General features: G+C 40.5%; 1 protein-coding gene across 3 annotated transcripts in view; it reads right to left on the reverse strand.

The window, feature by feature from the left end:
• Nucleotides 1–26294, reverse strand: part of IQCK (IQ motif containing K) — a 129042-nt gene that overhangs the window by 93249 nt on the left and 9499 nt on the right. For 2 of the 3 annotated variants that reach the window (XM_038763834.1, XM_038763835.1), the window contains exons 3-6: nt 25139–25277; nt 21947–22044; nt 2034–2086; nt 1821–1898 (exon numbers count right to left, since the gene is read on the reverse strand). In XM_038763834.1, the coding sequence (XP_038619762.1) occupies nt 1821–1898; nt 2034–2086; nt 21947–22044; nt 25139–25277 (368 nt within the window). The remainder of the gene's footprint in view (nt 1–1820; nt 1899–2033; nt 2087–21946; nt 22045–25138; nt 25278–26294) is intronic. The other variant, XM_038763836.1, reaches the window with a different exon arrangement.

Genomic DNA, 26294 nt, shown 5'->3' on the forward strand with positions numbered 1-26294 from the left:
TCCTTCTTTCAACTGAAATATAGCTGTATCCACCCAAATATCTATAAGTGTTAAACTAATGGGATTATGCTTCTGACTGAAGAGAGAGAACAGAAATCGAGCGATGTTCCCTTCGCCTTCAATGGGACACATTGTTCGGATACTGAACTTCACCTGCGGCTTAGGAACATCTTTCCAAATCAGAGTACATCCCAACTGATACTCATGGCGTGATCTGTTTTTGTTCTGCTCTCCGAAACACTTCAGAAGGTTTTCAGGAACGTTTTTAACAGATGAGTGTGTATGAACAGCTGATAGGATCATTGTGGGCAGGAAATGCGTCTATTTATTGTTATATTGTGCTCTCCCAAGTGCTTTAGTACAGTGCTTTGCACATAGTAAGCGCTCAATGAATACGATTGGCTGACAGAGAGGGAGATGGAGCATCTGGGAAAGGGGCGGAAAGAAGCCACAACCAGGGATTGCAGGCTGTACTTCTGATCTTTCAGGTAGAGCACTTTGCATGCAGTAGATACACATTAAATACTGTTGGTGATGATTCCTGTATGAGTAATAGTTACGGCCCCGTGGAGAAATAATCAATAAGTACTATTTTCTGAGCACTTACTGTAGGCAGAGCACTGTATACTAAGCTCTTGGGAGAGTTTGATAGACCTGTTCCCTGCCCACAATCAGCACACAGTCCACAGGGGGAGGCAGACTTGAATATAAATAATTTATGGATAGGCACATAAATTCTGTGAGGTTGAGGGTGGGGTGAATACTAAATGCCCAAAGGGTACAGATCCAAGTGCATACACAACCCAGAAGGGAGAAGGAACCAGGAAAAAGAGGACTTAATCGGGAAAGGCTTCTTGGAGGAGAGGAGACTTTAATAAGACTTTGAATGTGGGGAGAGTGGTGGTCTGGCTGAAGGCATTGATGGTAAGGAAAAAGAAAAACGTTCTGATGGTGCTATTAAATTGAAATCGGGGTGGCTCTAATGTTGGGGTTTAGAGAGCTGAAAGGGGTTGGAGAGAAGATGCAGAGCTGAGGATGTCATACAAGGATCAGGGAACAGCTGGAGAGATTGGCATAGGAAGTCAGGGCATGGAGCAGAACAATAGATTGGAGTTAGCGGGTAGCTAAAAGAATCAGGAGGACACAGAGCAGCCGGGAGGAGTGAGGGGAAGTGCTGTGGGGTTGGAGAGTGAGGCAGGAATGTCTACCGGTTATAATGGGTGGGATTGAGGAGGGTACTGGGGAACGGTGACTTGAGGAAGGCATGATGAAATAGAGTTGAGAAATGGGACAAAAGGACAAAATGATTGGTTTCCTTCTTGCTGGTCCCTGGAGAATCTGAGTTCCCACTGGTGCAATGGAGTTAACGCTTTGAGCCCTGCATCTCCAAAGGTCCCAGAAGGACAACTGTCTACTGATCTCCTAGACATTCCTTTCCTTCTGCCACTGTTACTGTAGCTGGCTTAGCCGGCTCTAAGATGAACATCACATGAGCTCTAATTGACTCAGAGCCAGCTGGCTCAGGGCATCTCTTTGCCTTGGAGTCAGACAGAAGAGTGACGAAGTAAAAGACTTTCAGCTCTTCCAATCTCAACTGGCCCTGCTCTGGATCCCCCACACCCTTCATCTGGGCTGGAGTAGAACCTGTAGGACAAGAGTTAGGGAAAGTAACTGGCCAGGGTCACCGCTGCCGGTCTGTTCCGCAAATGAAACAAACCAGTTGGATTTCAACAGCTTATTCACTGAACTGAGAAGAGCTAGTTACCCTTTGGTTTTCAAATCTGGAATAAATCACGTGGAATACATTTGACGGTACTTACTGGTCCTTTAGCCAATCCACCACAAATGGGATGGAGAAGAATTCAGTGAAGGATTCATCAGTCCTCTTTGGATTCTGACTGATCATTATGACATAGCGGTGGGTTTAAAAAGAAAAACAAACAAGCATTTACTCATCAAGTGTTACTATTCTATCGGCAAGTTAACACCAAGGAATCATCAATATACTAATTATTCCAAAACAACAAACTTACTTGTACAACCATTCAGTCAGGAAATCGCAGGCAATAAATTTTGTTCTTCTTCTCTAAAGGAGGAAGAGAAATTCAAATTATGCAGCTACTTTGATTGATCACATGTCTGGAGAGTGAAGAGGAAGAAATGCTAACTGATTGCTTCTGCGCCATAAAATATGCATGAATATCTTCTTTGGTTTTGTATTGACCATCCAATGGTGGCGTAGATGAGACAAATAATTTTGAAGGTGCTCCCTCATTAATTCCCAAAGAAACCCATCTCCTGGAAACACTATTCCTTGCTAAACTCCAGCTCTTTCCAAAATGGAGCCTGTGATGCATAGGAATAGCAACATATTTTATTGAAGGGGTGTTCTTTGCGTGGATCATATCCCACTAGAAATTTATGTCAGAAAACAGAAAATTGCAGTGGGCTTGGCAGTCTCCAAAGCTAAAATGGCTAAATGGCTAATGAAGTTCGTCACGCACAGTGCTGGTGACTTTGTGGGAGGAAGATCTGGGGGCCCCACTATCTGGGGACAATGGCCCCCCAAACTTTTTGTTCAGACTCCTAACCTGCCTCATTCAAGGTCTCTGACAAGACTTTAGGTTTCCAATCATGGCTGAAGAGAAACAAAATGGTGGCTTTCTGGCCTATTATAGAGAGGGAGAGGGAGCAAGAGAAAGAGAGATAGAGAAGGAGAGAAAGTGTTTGTGTGAAATGTTCTCTTCCCTACCTATATCATCAGCTAGCTAAAAATGTCACTATTCTTCAGGATTTTATTGTAATTTCTTTGAAATGGGGGTGATAACCCCAAATTGTGTGCTTATAAAGTGGTTTGAAATCAAGTATATATCTAGCATGTAGATCACCAAGGTTCAAAACAACATTTAGCAACCAAACCCACATCCCTTGACTTGCTTGTATTCCAAAAAGGCACCTAATTTAAATTTTCTTAAATGTTACTATACCTCTGTAATCCAATCTCTCTCAGGCCACTGGTATTTCCTATTACACAAAGAGCTGAGCTGGGATTTGAACCCAGGTCCTCCGTCTCCCAGGCCCATGCTCTTTCCACTAAGCCATGCTGCTTCCTGGTTTCATCACTGATCTGCTGTGTGTGACCTTGGGCAAGCCACTTCATTTCACTTGCCTTGGTTACCTCATCTATAAATTGGGGATTAAGACTGTGAGCCCCTGTGGGACGTAAACTGTGTCTAAACTGATTAGCAGGTATCTACTCTAGGGTTTAATATAATACCTGACACATAATAGGTGCTTAACAAATACCATTTAAAAAATCAAGGAAATGCCTTTTGAACATTCATTCAATCATATTTATTAAGCGCTTACTCTGTGCAGAACACTGTACTAAGTGCTTGGGAGAATACAACAATGAACAGACACATTCACATTCCTTGACCACAATGAGCTTACAGTCTAGAGTTAGGGGCACAGACATTAATACAAATGAATTACAGAAGTGTATGTAAGTGCTGCGGGGCTGGGAGTAGGTATGAACAATCATTTGATGCAAGATAATAATAATAATATATAATAATGATGGTATTTGTTAAGCGCTTACACAAACACTGATAAAGTGATGAAAAAACAAAACAGCTGGTTCCAACCACAAAGAGCCAGATTCCAACGAACCTGACTGTCTGACAATAAAAAGTGAAGGCTGAGAACTAAGTATTTCTTATGGTACTTGTTAAGTGCTTAACCTGGACCACGTACTGTTCTAAGCACTGGGATAGATTCAATTTAATCAGGCTGGACACAGTCCCTGTCCCACAGGGGGTTCATAGTCTAAGCAGGAGAGAATGGTCCACAAAAATATCTGTCCCCTCCGTTTCCACTGTAGAAGAGAGTGGAATAAATTCTCACCCTAGAGATAGTCATCTCCTCCTCCCTTACTGGGAAGCATTATGGCATAGTGGATAGAGCACAGACCTGGAAATCAGAAGGTCATGGGTTCTAATCCAGGCTCTGCCACGTGTCTGCTGTGTAACCTTGGGCAAGTCTGGGCTTCATTTACCTCATCTGTAAAATGGGGATAGAGACTGTGAGCCCCACATGGGACAGGGACTGTGTCCAACCCAATGTGCTTGTATCCACCTCAGCACTTAGTACAGTGCCTGGCACATAGTAAGCACTTAACTACCACAATTATCATTATTATTATTAGATCAGTATCACTTTTTCCTCAATCTGGAGCAAGATTCTCTCCATCCCCTCTCTAGAGGCCTTGTCCTCCCCCTCTTTCAGGGTCATTTAGTAGTTGTAGTAGTAGCGTGGCTGAGAAGCAGTGTGGCTCAGTGGAAACAGCACGGGCTTTGGAGTCAGAAGTCATGGGTTCAAATCCCGGCTCCGCCAACTGTCAGCTCTGTGACTTTGGGCAAGTCACTTAACTTCTCTGTGCCTCAGTTATCTCATCTGTAGAACGGGGATTAAAACTGTGAGCCCCCCATGGGACAACCTGATCACCTTGTAACCTCCCCAGCGCTTAGAACAGTGCTTTGCACATAGTAAGCGCTTAACAAATACCATTATTTATATAATGGCATAAATAATATTACATTATTATTTATTTATTATTACCACATATAATAATATTATATTATATATTATATTATTTTATATATTGTATTATTACATTAATGTCAATATAATGCTATTATATTATTTATTATAATAATTGATGATTATTGATTAATTAATGATAATTTATTGTATTATATATAATAATGTTTTTATTATTATTATTGTTATTATAGTAGTATTTACTAAGCACTTACTATATGAAGAACACTGTTCTGAGCCCTGGGAAAGACTACAAGGAAGGAAATCGGACATGGTCCCTGGCCCTCTAAGCGGCTTAGAGTCCAACAATCACAAACGGAGCCACGGTGATCGCCTGAGCTACGGCAGGCTTACCGACAATCTACGTTTTGCGGAGCCGGCCTGCTGTCGCTGCTTTTGTCCTTCCTGCCGCAGTAGGGCTAGGAAGGATGGAAACAAGGTCATGATCAAAGTCTCTACTGATGCAGTTTCTCAATGGGGCAGTGAAGGAGTCATCCTAAGTTTCTTATCTGCAGGCTGAACAAAAACCCACTGTGTTTTCGCACCCTACATGGTAGCTATGTAGATCGCTTAGAAAGTCAGTTTATAGGAATGAATAGAAACACTTTTGTGGGGCTGCCATCAATGTCTTACTTAAAAATTCACATGCTGAACAAATACCATATAAAAAAGCCCTGCCCCCCACAAAGCATCTGCTTTATTATTTCTTTTAATGGTAAGCACTTAGTACAGAGCTCTGCACACAGTAAGCACTTAATAAATATGACTGAATGAACTGAATGAATCAATCGTATTTATTGAGCACTTACTATATGCAGAACACTATATTAAGAGCTTGGGAGAGTACGATACAACAGAATGAGAAGATGTGTTCCCTGCTCATAAGGAGCTTACATTTAAGTGCTTATTTTGTGCCTGTCACTGAACTAGGGATAGTCACAAGCTAATAGATGGGACACAGTTCATGTCCCACCTATGGCTCACAGTTTGAATCTCCATTTTAGATGAGGTAACAGGCACCGAGGAAGTGAAATGACTTGCCCAAGGTCACACAGCAGACAAGAGGTGGAACTGGGATTAGAACTCCAGTCCTTTTGACTCCAAGGCCCATGCTCTAACCACTAGACCACGCTGCTCATGTTGTGAACTAAATGGTGCCAAGTGTCTCTTCTTTAGTACTTTCATAGTTTAAGAGAAGCATTATATTTTACCTTTCTTTGCTCATATACTTAAAAAAACTTAGCAGGACTAGAGGAACAAAATACATTTTTCTCTATTTTTTCCCCCTACATCCCATTTTATCTCGTCACAAAAAGTACGAATGTCATCCCTAAAACAATACGCAAGGAGCAACCTGAACCAAACACATTTTCTTCTTCTGAAGTCACCATTCAGAATGGACAGTATCAAAATATTCAACAATTTAGTAAGGAACCACAGACAAGGCTACGGTCAATGAAAGACTGAAATAACTGAAAAACTTCTCTTGATTCAGTTTTACAGTTTGGTTTAAGACTAGATGCATTTTGGCATGAATGCTTTTCCATTCAGAAAAAGTTATTGAAACCCATTCACTAGAAGGTTTCTTATATAAAATATGAAGCCTCACTTTATTTTGCTTACTACACTTACAGGATTTTATCTGGTCTCCAAGAGGCTTCTATAAGAGAATTCTAATGCTGCTGTCCTGAATAATAAAATGTGAATTCACTGAAACTTTCTAGATAATGTTAGCCTTCATTTCAACAGCAAGTTTACTCTCCAAGAGACATTATTAGCAAAAATAAGAAAATAATTGCATAGTAACAAAAACCTGTAACCAGTATAAATGGCCTTCTAACAATTTAAACAATTGAGCAATTGTATTTTTCATCTTTATAAAAGAAGCATTGTCCATCTCGGCATTTTCAGCATCATTTTGCCTTTAAAGACTCATTCTACACAGTAAGCATAGCCTGAGTTACTCTGTTGTAAACTCTTCTGAAATAACCTAATAGTTTGATATATGAGTGTCATGCAGACAGATTGAATCACTTTGAGATTCAAAGAAATAAAATGGAGAAATTTTGTTTTCCTTCTGTTTCAGGCCAGCTTGAACGTGCTGTGCCTACTCAGGCCCACAGAACAGTAGGTGTATTGTTCAGTCGTTGTTTAGCTAAAAAATTATCTGCTGGGTAGCTGCACAAAGAGGGAAAAGAAAAATGAGAGAAACTAGAGATAGAATGAGAAGAGTGAGAGGAAAGTGATAATACAGGGATATACCAGGAAGGCGCAGGGAGGGAAGAGAAAGAGCCAGAGGGAAAAAAAAGAGATGAAAGAGAGGAGAGAGGGAAAGGAGAGGAAGAGAGAGAGTGCAAAGAGTGAATAAGCATTCCCTTCCCAAGAGAGAGAAAGATGTAGGAACACTGGCTAATCTATATATGGCCCATGATCACCCCTCCTTCATTAAGAATATGGGGGGCCAGGAAGTCATTAAGGGGGTGATGTTGACCCTTGAACTATGCACTTGGAACACCCAGTAAAAATAAAAGATCCAGTCCTGGACACTAAGAAGTTTATGCTCTAATCAGGAAGACAAGCAGCATGGCCTAATAGAAAGAGCATGAACCTGGGAATCAGAGGACCAGGGTGTGAATCCTGCCTCTGCCAACTGCCTGTTGTGTGACCGTGGGCAAGTCACTTAACTTCTCTGAGCCTCAGTTTCCTCCATTGTAAAATGGGGATTAAATACTTGTTCCCCTTCCTAGTAAGATTGTGAGCCCCATGTGGGACATGATTATGTCCAACCTGATTAACTTGTCCCTACACCAGTGCTCAAAACAGTGCATGACACAAAGTAAGCACTTAAATGTCATAATAATAATAGCACATACAAACCGTCACAGTAAATGCTCAATAAATGACTGACTGCCAAATAAGCAATAGACTATAAATAAAAAAACCCCAAACCAATTCACTATACAGATAACAAATAAACAGATGTATACATGAGAGCTAATGAAGATAATGGGATGCCATGACCAGGAAAGTTGGGGAGCAATGCATTGTTTCAATTTTGGACTGTTTGAGTCATTTAAAAAAATGCCCCATTCAGCAAGCTAAAGCTTCTTTTAAATTTCCTCCCTCTTTCTTCCTTCTTCCCCTCCTTCTTAGACTGCAAGTCACTTTTTGGTAGAGACTGTCTTTATTTGCAAATCCCAGAATTTGATCCCTCCTGGATCACTGACCTTTCACCATTTTTTTTTTTGAATGTCAAAAGCAGAACTGACAAAAGCTTCTGCAACCTCAAATGGATAGAACTGGGGGCGGCGGGGGGGGGGGGGGGGGGGGGGGGGGATCCATTCTGATACACCAGAACTGTCAATTAAACAAATCAAGAAAAGCAGGCCACTTGATTCTGTCCAGATGGAACCCTTCAAGAGAGAGTGTGTGATAGTTTCCAAATTCCAGCTTTTGTGTTGCCTCCTCCTTCACTCTCCAGATCTCATCTCCCCTTTGTTCTCCTCCGTTCCTGCCTCATCTCCCTGCTTTCTTGTTTCCCCTGCCCTCCATCACTCTCTAAACTTTTCCCCTTCATCTTTCTGACACTGCCTCCTGTTCCCCTTGTCCTTTCACTCCCTCATCCCGGCAAGTGCAGAGTCGGTGAGATGAATCAGAGCATTCAGCACTTCCATTTTGAGGAACTACAAAATCAGGAATTTTATCGAGAGAACTACGACGGTCTTTTGGGGTGAATTACTTTTGTACTGGACAGTCTCGGGGATTTGTGCAGGTGATCTACACATGTCGTTGGGCAATTCATAGTTTAGATGTCAATGATACAAATAGAATGTACTATCCAGCAGCTGGTGTTCAGTGCAGTAAAATACTGAAGGTAGAATGAACCACTCAACAAAAGGAATAGTGGTTCTTGGAAATCATCTGAAAAGTGTGACTAGAAAATAGGAGCAACACACAAAAGTGATGATGATGATGGTATTTATTAAGTGCTTACTGGTAAAATCTTTAGATGACTGTAATGATGTCAGAGAACTAGAAGTTTTCCCAGAGGTTAACTATTCCATCCTTCTATCTCCAGGCAATCCTTTGCCTAAACTATATTAGTCATATGGCATTTATCTTATTTTTAAGCTCTCTAAGGAAGGAGAATTTGTCCCAGTACTTAACAATTCTTATTAACAAGAAATCCCTTTTTATAGCTAATCTAAATCCCTCCTCCTGCCATTTAAACCCAATTATTCTTGTGGAATCCTAAGGGAGAAGAGGAATAAGTGATTCCCACCATCTATATTATAACCCTTCAAGTAGAGTTGAAGAGCCCAAAGCTGGATAAATTACTCTAATACAGCTATTATCTGGCTAAAATCAGAACGTTTAAAATCCATGTTAAGGACTTTAAAAATAGAACATAAATCAAAGTTCGTGGATGATGAACTTTCTTTAGCAGAAAAATATAACGAGACATGATAATATTCCATGATAATATTCCTGGAATTGGACAGGGAAAAAGCAACATATTCCTCAATACATTAATGCTTCAGTAAAATGAGTACTGCAATAAGATATTTTCATAAACATCTTCCCCCTTAATTTAGTTTCCATTACCATAGTTCTTAATGGAAGTATGAATATAACTAAAAAATTAATTAGTTAAAACTGACATATTTTGAAGCCAGGCTCAAAACTCATTTCTACTAACTCACCTGAATAAATGTTACATTTCATAATAAATGCCTTACGAGATTCACAACCCCCACCCATAAGTCACGTTTACTGATCTAAGAGCACTCAAATAGAGAAGTTTAGCACGAATTTTGCAACGTTCAAACTGAAGCAGTAGTTAAACAGAAGGTGAATGGCTCAGAAAAAAAAATAATGTAGTTCAACAATTCATCTCATTGTTGATATTGATAAGCCATCAACATCTCATCAACATCTCATTGTTGATAGGATCATTTCAAAGATATTGCCTTGTGCCCGGAAATCCCTTGATAACGTTTTATATACACCCTAACCATATGGGCCAAGAATGTGGAAACGCTTTATGCTTCCCACCAGTTTAAGAATGATGGATGCTTCCCACTACCCACTCCCTCTTTTTTCTCTCTACTCTTCCCCTGCCTCCAGGCCACATTCCCACATCAAACAGAAGCCCTAAAAGAACTCTCCCCCCACCCAGACCCCTCCGCCAAACCTCATGGTGACTTGGGATCCTAGATAACAGGTATATGTGAGATTCTGTGTATAATGACTGTGCCACAATGTCTGTGGAAGGGCAGGGAAACAGAACAGAGGTATAGGAGAGAGTTGGAGACAGGGAGCGGAGGAAGAAAGGAAGAGGGGAAGAAAGAAAAGGGAAAGAGGTGGAGGGAGAAGGAAAGATGGAGAAAAAATGGGTGTAGAGGAAAAAAAAGAGTGAGGAGAGGTATAAAGGAAGGAAAGAATAAGGGAGACAGAGGGAGAGAGAAGAGAGTAAGGTGTAAAAAAAAGTGTGAGGAAAAAAGAGCAAGAAAAGTAGGTGTGAGAGAGATATAAGAAAGAGATAAACAGTGGTGGTTTTGTCCTATCAAAACATGGGCTTCCTATCTTTTATTCAGAAGGGGGAAAGGTGGAGGAGTGGGTAGGCATTGATGTGATAAAGAATACATGATCTTGGATTTGCTATATAACCTCCCCTAGCTCCACATTAATCTCTCCTCTGGCATTTCTGGTGCCCTGCTCCCATTTTAATAAAAGTGCTGGAAGTGTTGGCGAATTTTCTGTTTAACACCATTGTGCCCAACCCGTTTTTCATAAGAAATTCAGCCCATCAGAGCTCTGCTTTAATTAAAGATTGAAATTTCTAGATTCCAAGCCCTGAATTTCCAAGGAACCCATCACTATGTCTATGGGTTGATGAAATAGAGATTCACACCAGCCAAATTAAAAGTGTAGTGTACCTAAATCCTAGTTGATTACCTGTATCTACCCCAGGGCTTAGCCACTTATCTGCTGTGTGACCTTGGGCAAGTCACTTTACTTCTCTTGGCCTCAGTTACCTCATCTGTAAAATGGGAATTTAGACTAAATTCCATGCGGGACATGGACTGTGTCCAGCCCGATTACCTTGAATTAACTCCATGCTTAGTATAGTGCCTTTAAAAATATCTCTTAAAAGAACCAACCATGCTGCAACATGGTTCTGTGCAGAAATGCTTTGAAAATAATCATTATGGAACTTTTTTGTTTTAGAGTGTTTGCTTATCCTGAGTCATTAGGGATAGGAGTGGCAAGCATGAGCTTTGCTAAGGGAATCAGTTTGCAACAAAGTGGTTAAACTGGCTACCTGTGTGGTGCTAATGACTTTTGGCAATCTTGATTTTCAACTGGTTTAGAACAGAAGCATTTCAATTGTTTACAAACCATCTTCTCTTAATGCCTTATTTCCCATTAAATCAGTACTGCCAACATCATTTTTTGGTAATACAGGAATAGAACCATCATGGATACCTTGGGGAAGCAGTGTAGCTTAGTGGAAAGAGCACAGGCTTGGGAGTCAGAGGTCGTGGGTTCTAATCCCACCTCTGCCACTTGTCAGCTGTGTGACTTGGGCAAGTCACTTAACTTCTCTGTGCCTCAGTTACCTCATCTGTAAAATGGGGATTAAAACTGTGAGCCGCACGTGGGACAACCTGATTACCTTGTATCTACCCCAGTGCTTAGAACAGTGCTTGGCACATAGTAAGTGCTTAACAAATGCCATTATTATTATTATACCTTAAAACTTATTTGACTAAGCTTTATTCACTTTAGGATATTACAAAGCCACCTTTGAGGGGGAAAATGAAATGATCCCATCATTAACAGCTACTGTATTCACAAATGAGATAAACTAGACTGTAAGCTCCTTGTGGACAGGAAATGAGTCTACTACCTCTGCTGCACTGTAGTCTCCCAAGTGCTGAGTACAGTCCTTTGCATGCAGTAAGTGCTCAGTAAATACCAATGACTAATGAATCAATACAGTCCAGCTCCCCAGAGTCAAAGGAAAGCTTTATTTAGACTTTAATTAGCTGTCTCTTCAAGCCCAACGTACTCTAATGGAGCAATCAACTGTATCAAAACGTCTTAATCCTAGTTACCCAGTACCAGAGAAGCAGCACTGCTCAGTGGAAAGAGCCCGGACTTTGGAGTCAGAGTCAGGGGTTCAAATCCCGGCTCCCCCAATTGTCAGCTGTGTGACCTTGGGCAAGTCACTTCACTTCTCTGGGCCTCAGTTTACCTCATCTGTAAAATGGGGATTAAGAGTGTGAGCCCCCCGTGGGACAACCTGATCACCTTGTAACCTCCTCAGCCCTTAGAACAGTGCTTTGCACTTAGTAAGTGCTTAAATGCCATCATTATTTATTATTACCATGATTCCAGAATACCACAGGCAGCCAATAATGACGCTTCATTGAGAATAATGGAAAAAAAAGAAAACAGTTCTGACTTCTGAGACAGCTGATTTCAACAGGACTTTATTTTTCTTCTATTTTCAAAATTCATTCAAAGCTTACTCTGAGAATTTTAGTACCCTCAGCATCCTTTTTATTTTATTATTACCTGATGGTTTGAATTATTTCTGTCCCAGACACTGGTAGAACTGCAATCTTGCTGAGTGACCGCATTAAATGACAGCATTTATCTGGTTTTTATTGAAAGATTTCCCCTTTTTCATCAATTGAGGCTCTCCATCCTTTTTGAAAAATGTTTTCTTAAGAAGTCAATTCTCAGAAGTGCTTTGAATGCTATTGTCGTTTGGTCATAGATGTTCTAGAAAATTCTTGGAAACTCAGGGTAATTTTATTCTCAGGTACTGAGTTTATTCATTTCTAGACTGCTATTTAGATGATGATATAGCTTTTAATTTTTCAATATCTTTTTAATACCTTTTCACCATTTGGTAAAGTTTGCAATCCCATCCCTGTTTTTTCATTTGTTTTTTTTAAAATGGCATTTGTTAAGCTCTTCTATGTGCCAAGCACTGTACAAGCTAACTAGGTTGGACTTGATCCATGTCTTAATCCTTAAATCTTAATCCCCATTTTACAGATGAAGTAACTGAGACACAGAGAAGGTCACTGACTTGCCCAAGGTCAAACAGCAGACAACTGGGAGAGCCAGGATTAGAACCCAGATCCTTCTTACTCCCAGGTCCGTGGTTCCATCCATTAGGCCATGATGCTTCTCAATAGACCTTGCTAATTTGTTCTCCACAGCATGTTACTGCAAGCTCTGATGGTTATTACACACTAACTGACAGTTACCACATACATTTTTTTCCTTGATCTACCCTCTTGCTGGACTGATAGATGTTAGGGGAATTCCTTCAGCCACTGTTCCTGTTTATTGGTAATGAAATATTAAAATCTAAAGTTGAAATTTCCCTTATCCTCATTTTTCCCTATACTGACCTCACTGGAATCTAGGCCTTGAAGACAAAGAAATCTTCCCTTCCTCCTCAGACTGTAAACTCCTTGTGGGGAGCGATTGTGTCTACCAACCCTATTATATTGTGTTGCCGACTTGTACTTCCCAAGCGCTTAGTACAGTGCTCTGCACACAGTAAGCGCTCAATAAATACGATTGATTGATTATTATATTGTACTTTCCCCAAGTGCTTAGTACAGTGCATGTTCAAAAAATACCACTGACTGAGAAGAACTGTGGTTCTGAGTTCTAAAGAAACTTTCCACCTTCATAATACTTTTAATTAGACTCAGAATAATTACTATAGGGACTCTGGAGTCTTTTAGGCTGTTTTCCTTTGAATTGAAAGCATTCGTTTCACAACTAGACATTACTAAAAACCCATTTATCAATGAATTGTTTCATAAAGTTTTGCTTTTTGCCTCACATTGCCAAACTGAAAACGCCCCATATAATCTGCATTAAGTGATTTCATTTAGTCTAAAGATAATCAGCAAGATCTGATTTAAGCAAGAATAATTCATTTAAATAGAGGGAAAATCCCCACTGGAAACAGTACATCATTTTTAACTCTGCAAGTTCAGTTATTCGCCTGGTATAAAAGTGTACTGATTTATGATCAGCAAAATCTTCCATTTCAAAAACTCTGTTTTTGTTTTAAGGGGGTGGAAGGGTAGATGGGGAAGGGAGGAGTGTACTTGCTGTGACCTATATTCATTCGCTTACCTTTGGCATGAGTTACATGTGCAGCACAGATCAGGATATGCACAGGAAACTTCGGCACAATGTGCATTGTTAGCCTGCAGATGTACCTTAATAAACTGCATGTTCAAATAAATAATTTTCCATTCTTTATCTTTTGAACTGCATATTTATGGTAAAATGTTGCTAATATGGGCTAATTTGAGAATAAACATAAAGTCCTTAGGGACCAGCACCTCGATTCAGGATTGTAGTGCACTCTATATTCTCGGATTACAGCTGTCCCTCAACTATTCATATGTACCCAAGTAGAACAATCCAACCAAGAAACAATTAAGAAAATATATTTAAACCCCATTGGGTTTTTATTCTAATTTATATACATCCTTGCCTGAGGTTTTCAGGCTGAGGTGCTTCATAAAAAATCACGTGGCTGCAGTCTATTTTAATATACACCTCAGGTTTTTGCTTTTTTTTTTTTTAAAGACTTTCAGTCTTAATACCCTGTGGAGTATTTGTGTTTTCTGAAACATGAATGTAGTATTTTCAACACATCAAATAATGTTTCCAATTAATTTCAAGTTAGAGCATGCATTTTTATTTGAAAGTACAATGATATACCAAGAGAAAATACTCACCCACAATTCACTACTGGTGTGGAAATCACAAAAGTCTTATAAAGCATCATGGACAAAAATTCTAAAGATCTACTGAAACATGGTTTTAGTGACTGAAGAAAGGCATCGTGAAGGGGAATTTTACTTCAAAAATGCTAATCTTAGTTATTATAAGGTGCCAATTCAAAGCAAACATTTTGCAAAGTGAAACAAGAATTCTTTAAACTAAAAACATAGGCACAATTAGCAAATGACGGAAAAATAATCAGAGGCAGATGACAGGCTATAAAAAAAAAGTTCCACTAATCTTTTCAAGTAATCTCACTGTGTCAAATTTAGCCCTATAGGAAGATTTATAATCCCTAGTGTATACAATGTGTCAATATAAATTTATCTGCCAATTCTACTTCTAGCATGATGATAAGACACTGATAACAGAAGCATACGGCATTTTCTTGTGACTTCTATCTCCCCAAAGCATAACCTGGAGTGAAGGAAAATTAACTCTCCTTTGTGAGAACAGATTTAGGGAAAATATGGTTAAAATTATCTTTAGAACATCTAATTAACAATTATATTTATTGGATGATCTTTCCGGAAGTAGGAAATTCTGTAGGGATTTGGGATACCCTTGTACAATAAAATTGATTCACCTTCTATCAAAATCCTTCATCAGAACCATTTCTATGGAAATTTGAGTTTAATAGATGAATAATCAATCAAATGAAGCTAAACTCGAGAAGGGTGACACCAACAGTTATGCATGGTAACAATTAATTTTATCAAATCCTATACTCCCTATACTTTCTTTTCTACCAAAATTTGTTCAGCTAGAAAAATAACAGCAAACATAGGATTGCCTGAAGAAGCAGTGTAGTCTGGTGGGGAGAGAGAGCACAGTCTTGGAGTCAGAGGACCAGGGTTCTAATCGCGGCTTCGCTGCTGTGGGACCTTGGGCAAGCCACTCGACCTCTCTGTGCCTCAGTTTCCTCAACTGTAAATGGGGATTTACTACCTGTTCTCGCTCCCCTTTTGGCTGGGAGCTCCCTGTGGGACAGGGATTTTGTCCGACCCAGTTGATCTGTACCTACCCCAGTGCTTAGAACAGTGTAAAAAAAAATATTCATCTGCTAGGGTATTTAGGAATATGCTGATCTAGTGCCTAAGGCACTGCTCTGGCAATTGGGACACCTGGGTTCTCATTCCAGTTCTGTGGTCTTTACACTGTTGGACACCCCTGCCCACATAATAGCTCACTGCAATCCACACCTCAACTGGCACCTGACTGGAAAGGGTGAGCGAAGCAGTATAAGCAGATAAGCACCACTGCAGTATATGCAAGTTCTCTGTGCAGTCTCTTGGCTAATGTCGCAGGACAAAAGCTCATCTTCCATCCCTGTTGGGGGAACTCCATCATCAGTTTGCCTTTACTAGAAATAATGGTAGGCGAGTAAAAGGGAAGATAACCAAGACAAGAAGTTGTCAGAGTCTTAGCTTTTATGAACAAACTCTTACTAGTACGGTGGGAATCCACATTTTCAGTTCACTTGCGAAAAGCGTTTGAAACAAGAGAATAGTTGCACCGGCCATTCCAAAAAGACTCTAAGCCATATGCACATCCAGAGCTCCACGAAAACATTTTAAAAGTAAACACATGGAGCTCATTCTGATTTAGGACCTAGAATAGATGGAGAGGAAGCTATTGGAGAGGAAAAGTGTTATACAGCACAGATGGAATTTGGAAGGGTCAAATAAATGATAAACTAAAGTGTGATATCCATTATGCAGCAATTCGGAATAGATTCCTAATTAAGCTTAAGTCTGAAGACGAAAGTTCCCAAATTAGCTCTTTTCATATTTTGTGTAAACATATTTTGTATTTATATAACACCCATTTCCCAAGAGACTCAGACTACTATAAATATGGTGTATAATTGCAATTTAACTGGGTGGATGTGAAAATGAACATATGGACCACACACGGCAAGACTTTTCTTGGTTGAGGATGAAACCCTATGAAGCTTAAAAACCCAGCCAAACTGTGAAGACCCAGTCTTTACTCCATCTTCTGAAAACACCCTGACCAAAGTCCATGAAGAATGGCTAATCACTTGCAAAAATCAACCAGCAAAGAGGTGGTAGCTACTGTTTCCATTTAAACTGGCCTTTCCTCATTATATGGAACCTTGCGGTGGGCAGCATCACAGGATTTCAACAGTGCCACCTTGGGTATAATAATAATAATAATAATGATGGCATTTATTAAGTGCTTACTATGTGCAAAGCACTGTTCTAAGCGCTGGGAAGGTTACAAGGTGATGAGGTTGTCCCACGGGGGAGCTCACATTTTTAATCCCATTTTACAGATGAGGTAACTGAGGCCCAGAGAAGTGAAGTGACTTGCCCAGAGTCACCCAGCTGACAAGTGGCGGAGCCGGGGTTTGAACCCATGACCTCTGACTCCAAAGCCCGGGCTCTTTCCACCGAGCCACGCTGCTTCTTATGTATCAGTGGTATTAGTGGAGAGAGCATCTGGAAGTCAGAAGGACTGGGGTTCTAATCTCTGTTCCGCTACTTGTCTGCTTTGTGACCTTGGGCAAGTCACCTAACATCTCCGGGCCTCAGCTACCCCATCTGTAAAATGGGGATTAAGACTAAGAGCCCTCTGTGGGAGAGGAACGGTGACCAAACTGATTAGTTTGTATCTACCCCAGCGCTTAGTACAATGCCTGCCATATAGTATGTGCTTAACAAATACCATAAAAAAAAAAAAATATAGAGGACTGCTAACTACCGAAACTATGAGATATCTCATTGCTTTTCATTGCCTACAGAGTACTAGCCAGGGCCAAGGACTGGTGACTGAAGAACATTGTCAACCATACACTATTGGCGTTGCCATGTAGCTTTAGAGCAAACTGAAGCATATTAGACAGGATTTTTGCCCAAGAGTTACAGGAGAAGGGCTAGCATAAACACTGAATTTGCCATTGATACCTATTAGAGAAGCAGCGTGGCTCAGTAGAAAAGAGCACGGACTTTGGAGTCAGAGGTCAGGGGTTCAAATCCCGGCTCCACCAATTGTCAGCTGTGTGACTTTAGGCAAGTCACTTCACTTCTCTGGGCCTCAGTTACCTCATCTGTAAAATGGGGATGAAGACTGGGAGCCCCCCGTGGGACAACCTGATCACCCTGTAACCTCCCCAGCGCTTAGAACAGTGCTTTGCACATAGTAAGCGCTTAATAAATGCCATTATTATTATTATTATTATGGGGAGACTGGGTTATCTGTTACAAAGCAACTTGGGCTACCCTGGGAAGTTCATGAAGGAGGTGAGACAACACAGGGTAAAGCTGACCTTTTCCCCAACATCATCAGAATGATCTAGGGCTGTGAAGTTTGATTACTTGTGTTCAAAGGACTATGTGTTGCCATTATGCCTGGGGATGTTCATTCAATCATTCAGTTGCATTTATTGAGCACTTACTGTGTGCAGAGCACTGTACTAAGTGCTTGGAAGAGTACAATAGAGCAATAAATGACACATTCCCCGCCCAAAATGAGTTTACTATTTGGGACAAGAGTCCCAAAAGGTTCCAGAAAAATAATCCTCCAATAATATATTATAATAATTATTATGGCACCTGTTAAGCACTTATTCTGTTATTATGATACAAGATAACCAGGTCCCTGTTCCACAAGGGCCTCACCCGCTTAATCCCCATCTTACAGATGAGGTAAATGAGGTCCAGAGAAATGAAGTGACTTGCCCAAGGTCACACAGCAGAAACGTGGCAGAGTCGGGATTAGAGCCTGGGTCCTTTTGACTTCCAGGCCTGTGCTGTATCCACTAAGCCATGCTGCTTTTAATCTGTTCCGGGTTTCAGGAGCCTCCAGGAGATCTAGGAGAAGCAGCGTGGCTCAGTGGAAAGAGCAAATCAATCAATCAATCGTATTTATTGAGCACTTACTGTGTGCAGAGCACTGTACTAAGCGCTTGAGAAGTACAAGTTGGCAACATCTAGAGACAGTCCCTACCCAACAGTGGGCTCACAGTCTAAAAGGGGGAGACAGAGAACAAAACCAAACATACTAACAAAATAAAATAAATAGAATAGATATGTACAAGTAAAATAAATAAATAGAGTAATAAAAATGTACAAACATATATACAAAGCAAAGGCTTTGGAGTCAGAGATCAGGGGTTCAAATCCCGGCTCTGCCAACTGTCAGCTGTGTGACTTTGGGCAAGTCACTTAACTTCTCTGTGCTTCAATTACCTCATCTGTAAAATGGGGATTTAAGACTGTGAGCCCCTTGTGGGACAACCTGATCACCTTGCAACTTCCCCAGAGCTTAGAACAGTGCTTTGTACATAGTAAGTGCTTAATAAATGCCATCATCATCATTCATTCATTCAATCATATTTATTGAGCACTTACTGTGTGCAGAGCACTGTACTAAGCGCTTGGGAAGTACAAGTTGGCGACACATAGAGACGGTCCCTACCCAACAACGGGCTCACAGTCTAGAACGGGGAGACAGACAACAAAACAAAACATGTCGACAGGTGTCCAACTGTCCAAGAAGCAGTGTGGCCTAGGGGAAAGAGCATGGACCTAAGAGTCAGAAGACCTGGGTTCTAATCCAGCTTTGCCACTTGTCTGATGAGTTTTACCATGGGCATCATCACCATCTAAGAAGGAATGGGAAGTGCTCCCAGTTCAGGAAGCCTGGGGGTGGGGTGGGGTGGTTCTGGGGCTCCTCAGGACTCTGAGTCTTGACTTTCTTGGGTCTCTTGGACCGTTCCCTGGACCGTTCCCTAGTCATGGGCTTGGCAGACCACTGAGCCACCAGAGCTCTGAGGGAAGCCATGCTCCATTGCTTGGGGTGCCCGTTGCCTAAAGCAGGTTCTCAAAGGTTGCCCTGAACCCCATTAACCTAGGATAACTGTGGCCCGTTGACTCACAGAGCTGCCAAAGGGGGCCCAGTGTTTCCTGGTTCTCAAGAGTACCCCAACTTGTGAAGCCCTGGGTGGAAATTAGCATTCAACTGGAAAGTTCTATCTCCAATGATAGTTTTATGACGAACAGCTGAACCTAGAAACCACAACTCTGTTAGGTGGAAGAAGGAAATTCAGCAGATAAACAAAAGCATTTTTTAAACTCCTGAAGCTGTCACATAGACAATTAAATGAATGAAAACTTCGGATCATGAGTGAAGCAAGAAGTGTAAAAATCGAGCATGTTCACCATGTTCACTATCAATCAGTTGTATTTACTGAGTGCTTACTTTGTTCAGAGCACTATACTAAGCACTTGGGGGAGTACAATATAACACACACACATTCCCTGCCCACAACAAGCTTACAGTCACTACTCAGAATAGACGCATGCTGCTTCTTAATTATCTATCATCTATTCAAGTTGTAGACAGGTTTAGATATATTTGCAAATCTTTCCTGTTTCTCAATCTATGGCATTTACTGAGCACTTACAGTGCAGAGGACTGTATTAAGTGCCTGGGGGGAGTACAATATCATAGAATTGGTAGACATGATCCTTACAGTCTAAGGATCTGTTGGGTAGGGACCGTCTCTATTTGTTGCCAACTTGTACTTCCCAAGTGCTTAGTACAGTGCTCTGCACACAGTAAGTGCTCAATAAATACGATTATTATTATTATTATTATAAAGGGGGAGACAGACATTAAAAGTTACAAATAAGGGAAATGCCAATGTATGAAAATATGTAGGTAAGTGCTGTAGGTAAGGTGAATATCAAGTGCTTAAGGGGTACAAAGGCAAGTACATAGGTGGTGTAGAAAGGAGGGAGAATAGGGGAAATGAGGGTTTAGTCAGGGAAGGCCTCTTGGAGAAGATACGAATTCAGGAAGGCTTTGAAGGAGATGAGAGTGGTGTTCTGTCAGATATGTAGGGAGAGAGGGTTTCAGGCCAGAGGAAGGATGTGGGCAAGGGACAGATGGTGAGTTAGAGAAAATCAAGGTACAGTGAGTAGGTTAGCAGGAGAGGAGTGAAGCATGCATTTTTAAAGGACTTAAAAATCATCCCTAGGGTTTCATTCCTACAGTATTTGAACACTTAGAGTTTTCACTAGCAGTCCTGAAGATTCCTGACCAACTGGAGTGTGTCAGAAATGAAACTTGTGTTCTCCACACAGAATCAATTGTATTATCGAGGATTTACTGTGCGCATAACACTTACTAAGCCCTTGGGGGTGTACAATACAAGACAGTTGGTAGACACATTCCCTGCCCGCAACGAGCTCAGAACTGTTTCATGAATCTCTACATCTGTACAAATACATTCACAGAAATTTTCTTGAATAGATTATTATTGACTAGAGTTAAATGGTTCACTCACCCCTGGTTGCAAAATTATTTACCAAAAAAACCCCATTTGATCTGCCATTCTCAACCTACAGTCCTACTCCCCTTTCTGATATGGGCAGGATAGGAAATACATCAGATGAAACAAATTACTTATGAAGGAAAAGAAACCTGATGGCTGTTGGACAGTATGCCCCTCTGCAGTAAAGCCTTCACTGTCTTCAAAATGAATTCCCTTTTACAATATCAGCACAATACTATTTCTGTGACTGCTAGCTTTAGGGAATGAGGCAGAGATGAAATATACCTAAATGAAGAGATGAGTGTTTCAGTCATGACTCTATGCTGAGCTTTCCTGGGGCTAGATCGTTTAAGTGTACATTATTTCTCAGTTTCTCAGACTTTTCACGGACATTCCAGCTCCCCATTTCAAAACACAATGTTACAGTTCTAGTTTCAGGCTCTGTCGTGCTGGTTTCAAGCGCTGTATCCTGTAACAACTTGTTTTCAGAAAAATGAGATAAAGACTGAATACAATGAGGAAAAATAAAGACAAAGAAGGGAGCAAGAAGCTAACCAAACGACTGAAAAGTTCCACTTACAAAGGGAGATAGTCTAAGCCTTTACACTTCAGGAGAATTAAGGCAAGGAGCTTATTTCAAGAACCTTCCAAGCCCAGAGAACAGATCACCTCTTGGGGGTGGGGAGGGGCAGGGTACTCCAATCACAAGCTAGAGTTTAGTTACAAACTCTAACCGAATTTGGGAGCCGAATTGGAAAATCGACACAAAAATTTATAATTTTTTTGCTGGCTTCTTAGATTTATAATCCACTTTCTTAAATTGAGTGCCCTCTAGTGATTAAAAACAGCCAATATTCACTGTCCCTGTTCCACTTAGTGGCCATTTACACCAGATACAATTGAAGGTTTTAAAAGGATTCTGTGGGATTTGGGGTCACTGATAGTTAGCAAACTCCTTTAATGCGACAACAAAGAATAGCCTGTGCACACTAAAGATACCCTGCACATGACTAGCTTGGCTGAAATGACACAGAAGATGGCATTTTTTTCCACTTGGGTCATGTTGAGAACGAATAGCTAATGACATTCAGACAATGACTCATAAGGCAGAGAGAGTCCAGAAAAGCACTTTGGAGAATTGTAAAAAAAACCCACCACAAATGAATGATTAAATAAAATAATAATAATAAAAAAGGAACTGACCTCGAAACATTTTTCCTTCTTCGCTTGATGGAGCAGTTCAACCATTCCAGGTAATAGGACTGGAAATATGTAAGTTTCTAAATAGTTTTTAGGAGAACCTAGGCAAAAAATAATTTTCCCCATTTAAAAAAAAGCTACTCTGCAGAAAGGTTGTTTTTTTTTTTCCATTTTAGGTACGATGTAATATTTGACACTGGTCTAATAATAATAACACTAATAATAATAATATTTATGCAATACATTTTAGAACAGACCCCGACCGGAGAGATTCCACATTTTGGACAATACGGCACTAAAACACACAGTTTTGATGAGGAAACCAACTTGCTTAAAAAAAAAAAAAAGCAGATTTCTTCACTAGGTACCACTAAGACTTTAATTATAAAAAGCTAGTTTGTAGGATTCATTCATTCATTCAATCGTATTTATTGAGCACTTACTGTGTGCAGAGCACTGTACTAAGCGCTTGGGAAGTACAAGTCGGCAACATATAGAGACGGTCCCTACCCAACAACAGGCTCACAGTAGCAGTGTACGTATTGCATAGAGGAATGGGCCTGAGAGTCTGAGGACCAGGGTTCTAATCCCAGCTCCACCTCATATCTGCTGTATAATTTCAGGCAAGTTACTTAACTTCTTTGTGCCTCAGTTATCTCATCTGTAAAATGGTGATTACAACCATAAGCCCCACGTGGGACATGGACCGTGTCCAACCTGATTAGCTTACATCTACCCTAGGGCTTAGTACAGGTTTAGTGGAAAGAGCACACCGGCTTGGGAGTCCGAAGTCATGGGTTCTAATCCTGACTCCGCCACTTATCAGCTGTGTGACTTTGGGCCAGTCACTTAACTTCTCTGTCTCAGTTACCTCATCTGTAAAATGGGGATTAAGACTGAGCCCCATATGGGGCAATCTGATTACCTTGTATCTACCCCAGAGTTTAGAATGGTGCTTAGTAAGCGCTTAATACCAACATTATTATTATTATTAGTAGTAAGCACTTAAATACCATTAAAAGAGGAGAGACCAAGAGAAACAATTAGAAGAGGAAGGTATGACAAAAGAGAAAATTAAGAAAAATTAAAGAAGAGCTTTACTCATTTCCATGAACTCAGGAAGTTTAGTTTCGACTGGTAGAAAGGGGAAGAATTCAAATCGTGGTCACAGATGGAAAAAAAATGGTGGGCCTAGGACAAATTCTGACTCTTTTATATTGGTTACTCATTTGAATCTCATTACTCATTGAATCGCATCACTCATTGAATCTCATTGTCTCATTTGAGTTACTCATATTTGTTCTCATTTGAATCTCTTCAGATTAGAGAAATGAGACAATCACACCATACAGATTAGAGCTCAGCATGGATATAGTCTGGGCCATAGGAAAGTGAGCTGGTCTCGGCCAGATGGGGGAGGTCCCCGCTCGCCGCCAAAAGTTACACTGAGCCTGGCTGGGCACAACCAATAATAATAATAATAATAATAATAATAATAATAATAATAATAATAATAATAATAATAATAATAAATAATAATGGCATTTGTTAAGCACTTACTATGTGCAAAGCACTGTTCTAAGCACTGGGGAGGATACAAGGTGATCAGGTTGTCCCACAGGGGGCTCACAGTCTTCATCTCCATTTTCCAGATGAGGGAACTGAGGCATAGAGAAGTGAAGTGACTTGCCCAAAGTCACACAGCTGACAAGTGGTGGAGCTGGGATTTGAACCCGTGACCTCAGACTCCCAAGCCTGGGCTCTTTCCACTGAGCCACGCTGCTTTCCACTGAGCCACGGGGAAGCATGAGTGTTAGGCTGAGTGTTATCCCACACGAACATACTTTGCTTGGCCAGACCTTGTAAATTTCAGCCTAGGAGGGGCTCTCCTGCAGTTCTCATAAGCTACACTCACATGATTGCCCTACTTCTTTGCAACAAAAAACAGGGGAGGGAATATTACAAGGGCAATTCAGTCTAGTAATAAAGGAAGCAGGAGAAAAAAAGAAGAAAAAACGGAGGAAGGCTGGGAGAAGAGAAAGGTAACGGCACTTGAAACTGCCATCTCTCTCTAAACGGTAAGCTCATTATGGATGGGCAGGGAAGGTGTCTGCTAAGTCTGCTGTATTGTTCTCTCCAAAGCACTTAATACAGTGTGCTGCACATAGTGAGAGCTCAATAAATAGGACTGATGTGATTGTTGGATTGATTGTTTACTTCTACTGCACCCCCCCAAAGGCTGCATACAACAGGCACTTAATTACCTCCCTCCCTTCTTATCCTATATCCTTGTCCTTGTCTCCACCAATATCTGTAGAGTTCTGACCCTACTCCTCTTCCTCCCCACACACATGCTGCTATCACTGCTAATAAAAATAATCCTTTATTTGCTCCTCAAAAAATTGGGGGTGAGGAGGGGATTATGTAGTGGAGGTGATTATGTCAGTGAGTATGGTATGGAGAGGAATGGAAGGCAGTGTCTTTGCACAAGTCAAGAGAAGACAAATAGGCAGGCATGAAAAACAGTATTGGGGATATGTCTACTTAAGCCAAAAATGTTTTTTTGTACCAAAAAAAAAAAGGAATTTCTCTCTTCAGCGGTCCTCTAGACTGTAAACTTACTGTGAGGCGGGAATATGTCTACCAGCTCTGCTATACTGTACTCTCCCAAATCAATAAATACCGTTGATTAATGAAGCAATTCATTTTATCTGTCTCAGTTTGCTAAATTCTTCTGAAAGATCATTTAAAAAGGAAGTATATTCGTTATTCAAATGGTTTCAAAACAGTGTAGTTAGATACATTTTAGAAAGGACGTTCAATTGAACATTTATGTCTGTCTACCCCTCTAGACAGTAAGCTTGTTGTGGGCAGGGAATGTGTGTACTAATTCTGCTGAATTGTACTCTCCCAAGCGCTTAGTGCAGTGCTCTGCACACAGTAAGCCCTAAATGAATACCACCAATGAGGCTGATGATGAAGGTAATTCTAAAGTGGTTTGCTGTTGTAGTGTAATTGTCACACAGGTTTGAGAAGAACCTTTTATTTGATAATTGTGTGGGTAAATGGTCTGTTATATAGATATAGGCTTTGGTCACTTTGTTTTAAAAGAGGGCAGTGTGGAGAGAATGGAGTTCTACTTTTAGAGCATATCACAAACAAGGAAAAAAAAATTGGTCCCAGTTCCTTACTTACAAGTTTTGGGATCAATTACTTCTGGAACTTCCGGAAGTGGTGGTGGAGGCAAATTTTGGATCACAGAATAGTCTAGGGAAACTGGATAAAAGTGCTGTACATTAAAATGGCTCAAAATTGTCGACTCCTTTGGTATGGCCTTTAAAAAAAAAAAGATTGGTATTTGTAAATATTATAAACAATTTAACTATACCACATAATCATTTTGCATTGATTTTAAGGTATTAAAGATTTGTTTGATAGAAGAATCTATTTCTCAATTTAAAGCAAAAACACTACATTTTTTAGACCCTCACTGAAGTTTCATCCGTTTACTGAAAGTATCAGTGGTTCTTTATCACTAAATATACACTACCAGCATTTTCATAATCTGCTGAGTCTTGGAAGATGAAAAAACGATATTTAAAAACATTTTCCTTCATTGCTAGACTTCATGTCTACCAACTCTATTGTATTGTACTCTCTCCAAGAGCTTAGGAGAGTGCTGTGCACATAGTAAAGCGCTTAATACCTTTGATAGTCTGATTGCTATTTTTGGAAATCTAATGAATGCTACACTGTTAGACATGAGCAAGACAAGCCATTGGCAGAAACGTGAACACACAACTTGCATGAATTGTGATAAATGTTGTCTTTCTCCCCCTTCTAGACTGTGAGCCCGTTGTTGGGTAGGGACCGTGTCTATATGTTGCCAACTTGTACTTCCCAAGTGCTTAATACAGTGCTCTGCACACAGTATGCGCTCAATAAATACAATTGAATGAATAGAATTGGGGTGTTGCATTGGATTGCATTGCCCAATCAAGATAGTTTGCCGTACCCATTTAGACTGTTTTTCAGTCATCCTGCCTCTAGCTGACTTTTAAGATCTACAGTATTTCCTCCACCACACTGTGTTCCCTGAATCCAGTACCAAAATAAATTCCATTAAAAATCTGTGCATGGAGACTCGACTGTGTTCAATGGCCAAAATATAAGGCTCTGAGACATCCCTGCATGGGGTATCTCCCTTTTAATATAGAGTGGGTTCCAAAATAAACATGAATAAAGATAGACACTCATTTCCACAATTCCCATAGCTATTCCTGCTATTCTACCAGACCTGGACACAAGTGTCGAAACATTGAAATGTATACGTTGGTTTTTGGCATGCCAC

This window comes from Tachyglossus aculeatus, chromosome 21, assembly GCF_015852505.1.
Source record: "Tachyglossus aculeatus isolate mTacAcu1 chromosome 21, mTacAcu1.pri, whole genome shotgun sequence".
Classification (NCBI taxonomy): Eukaryota; Metazoa; Chordata; class Mammalia; order Monotremata; family Tachyglossidae; genus Tachyglossus; species Tachyglossus aculeatus.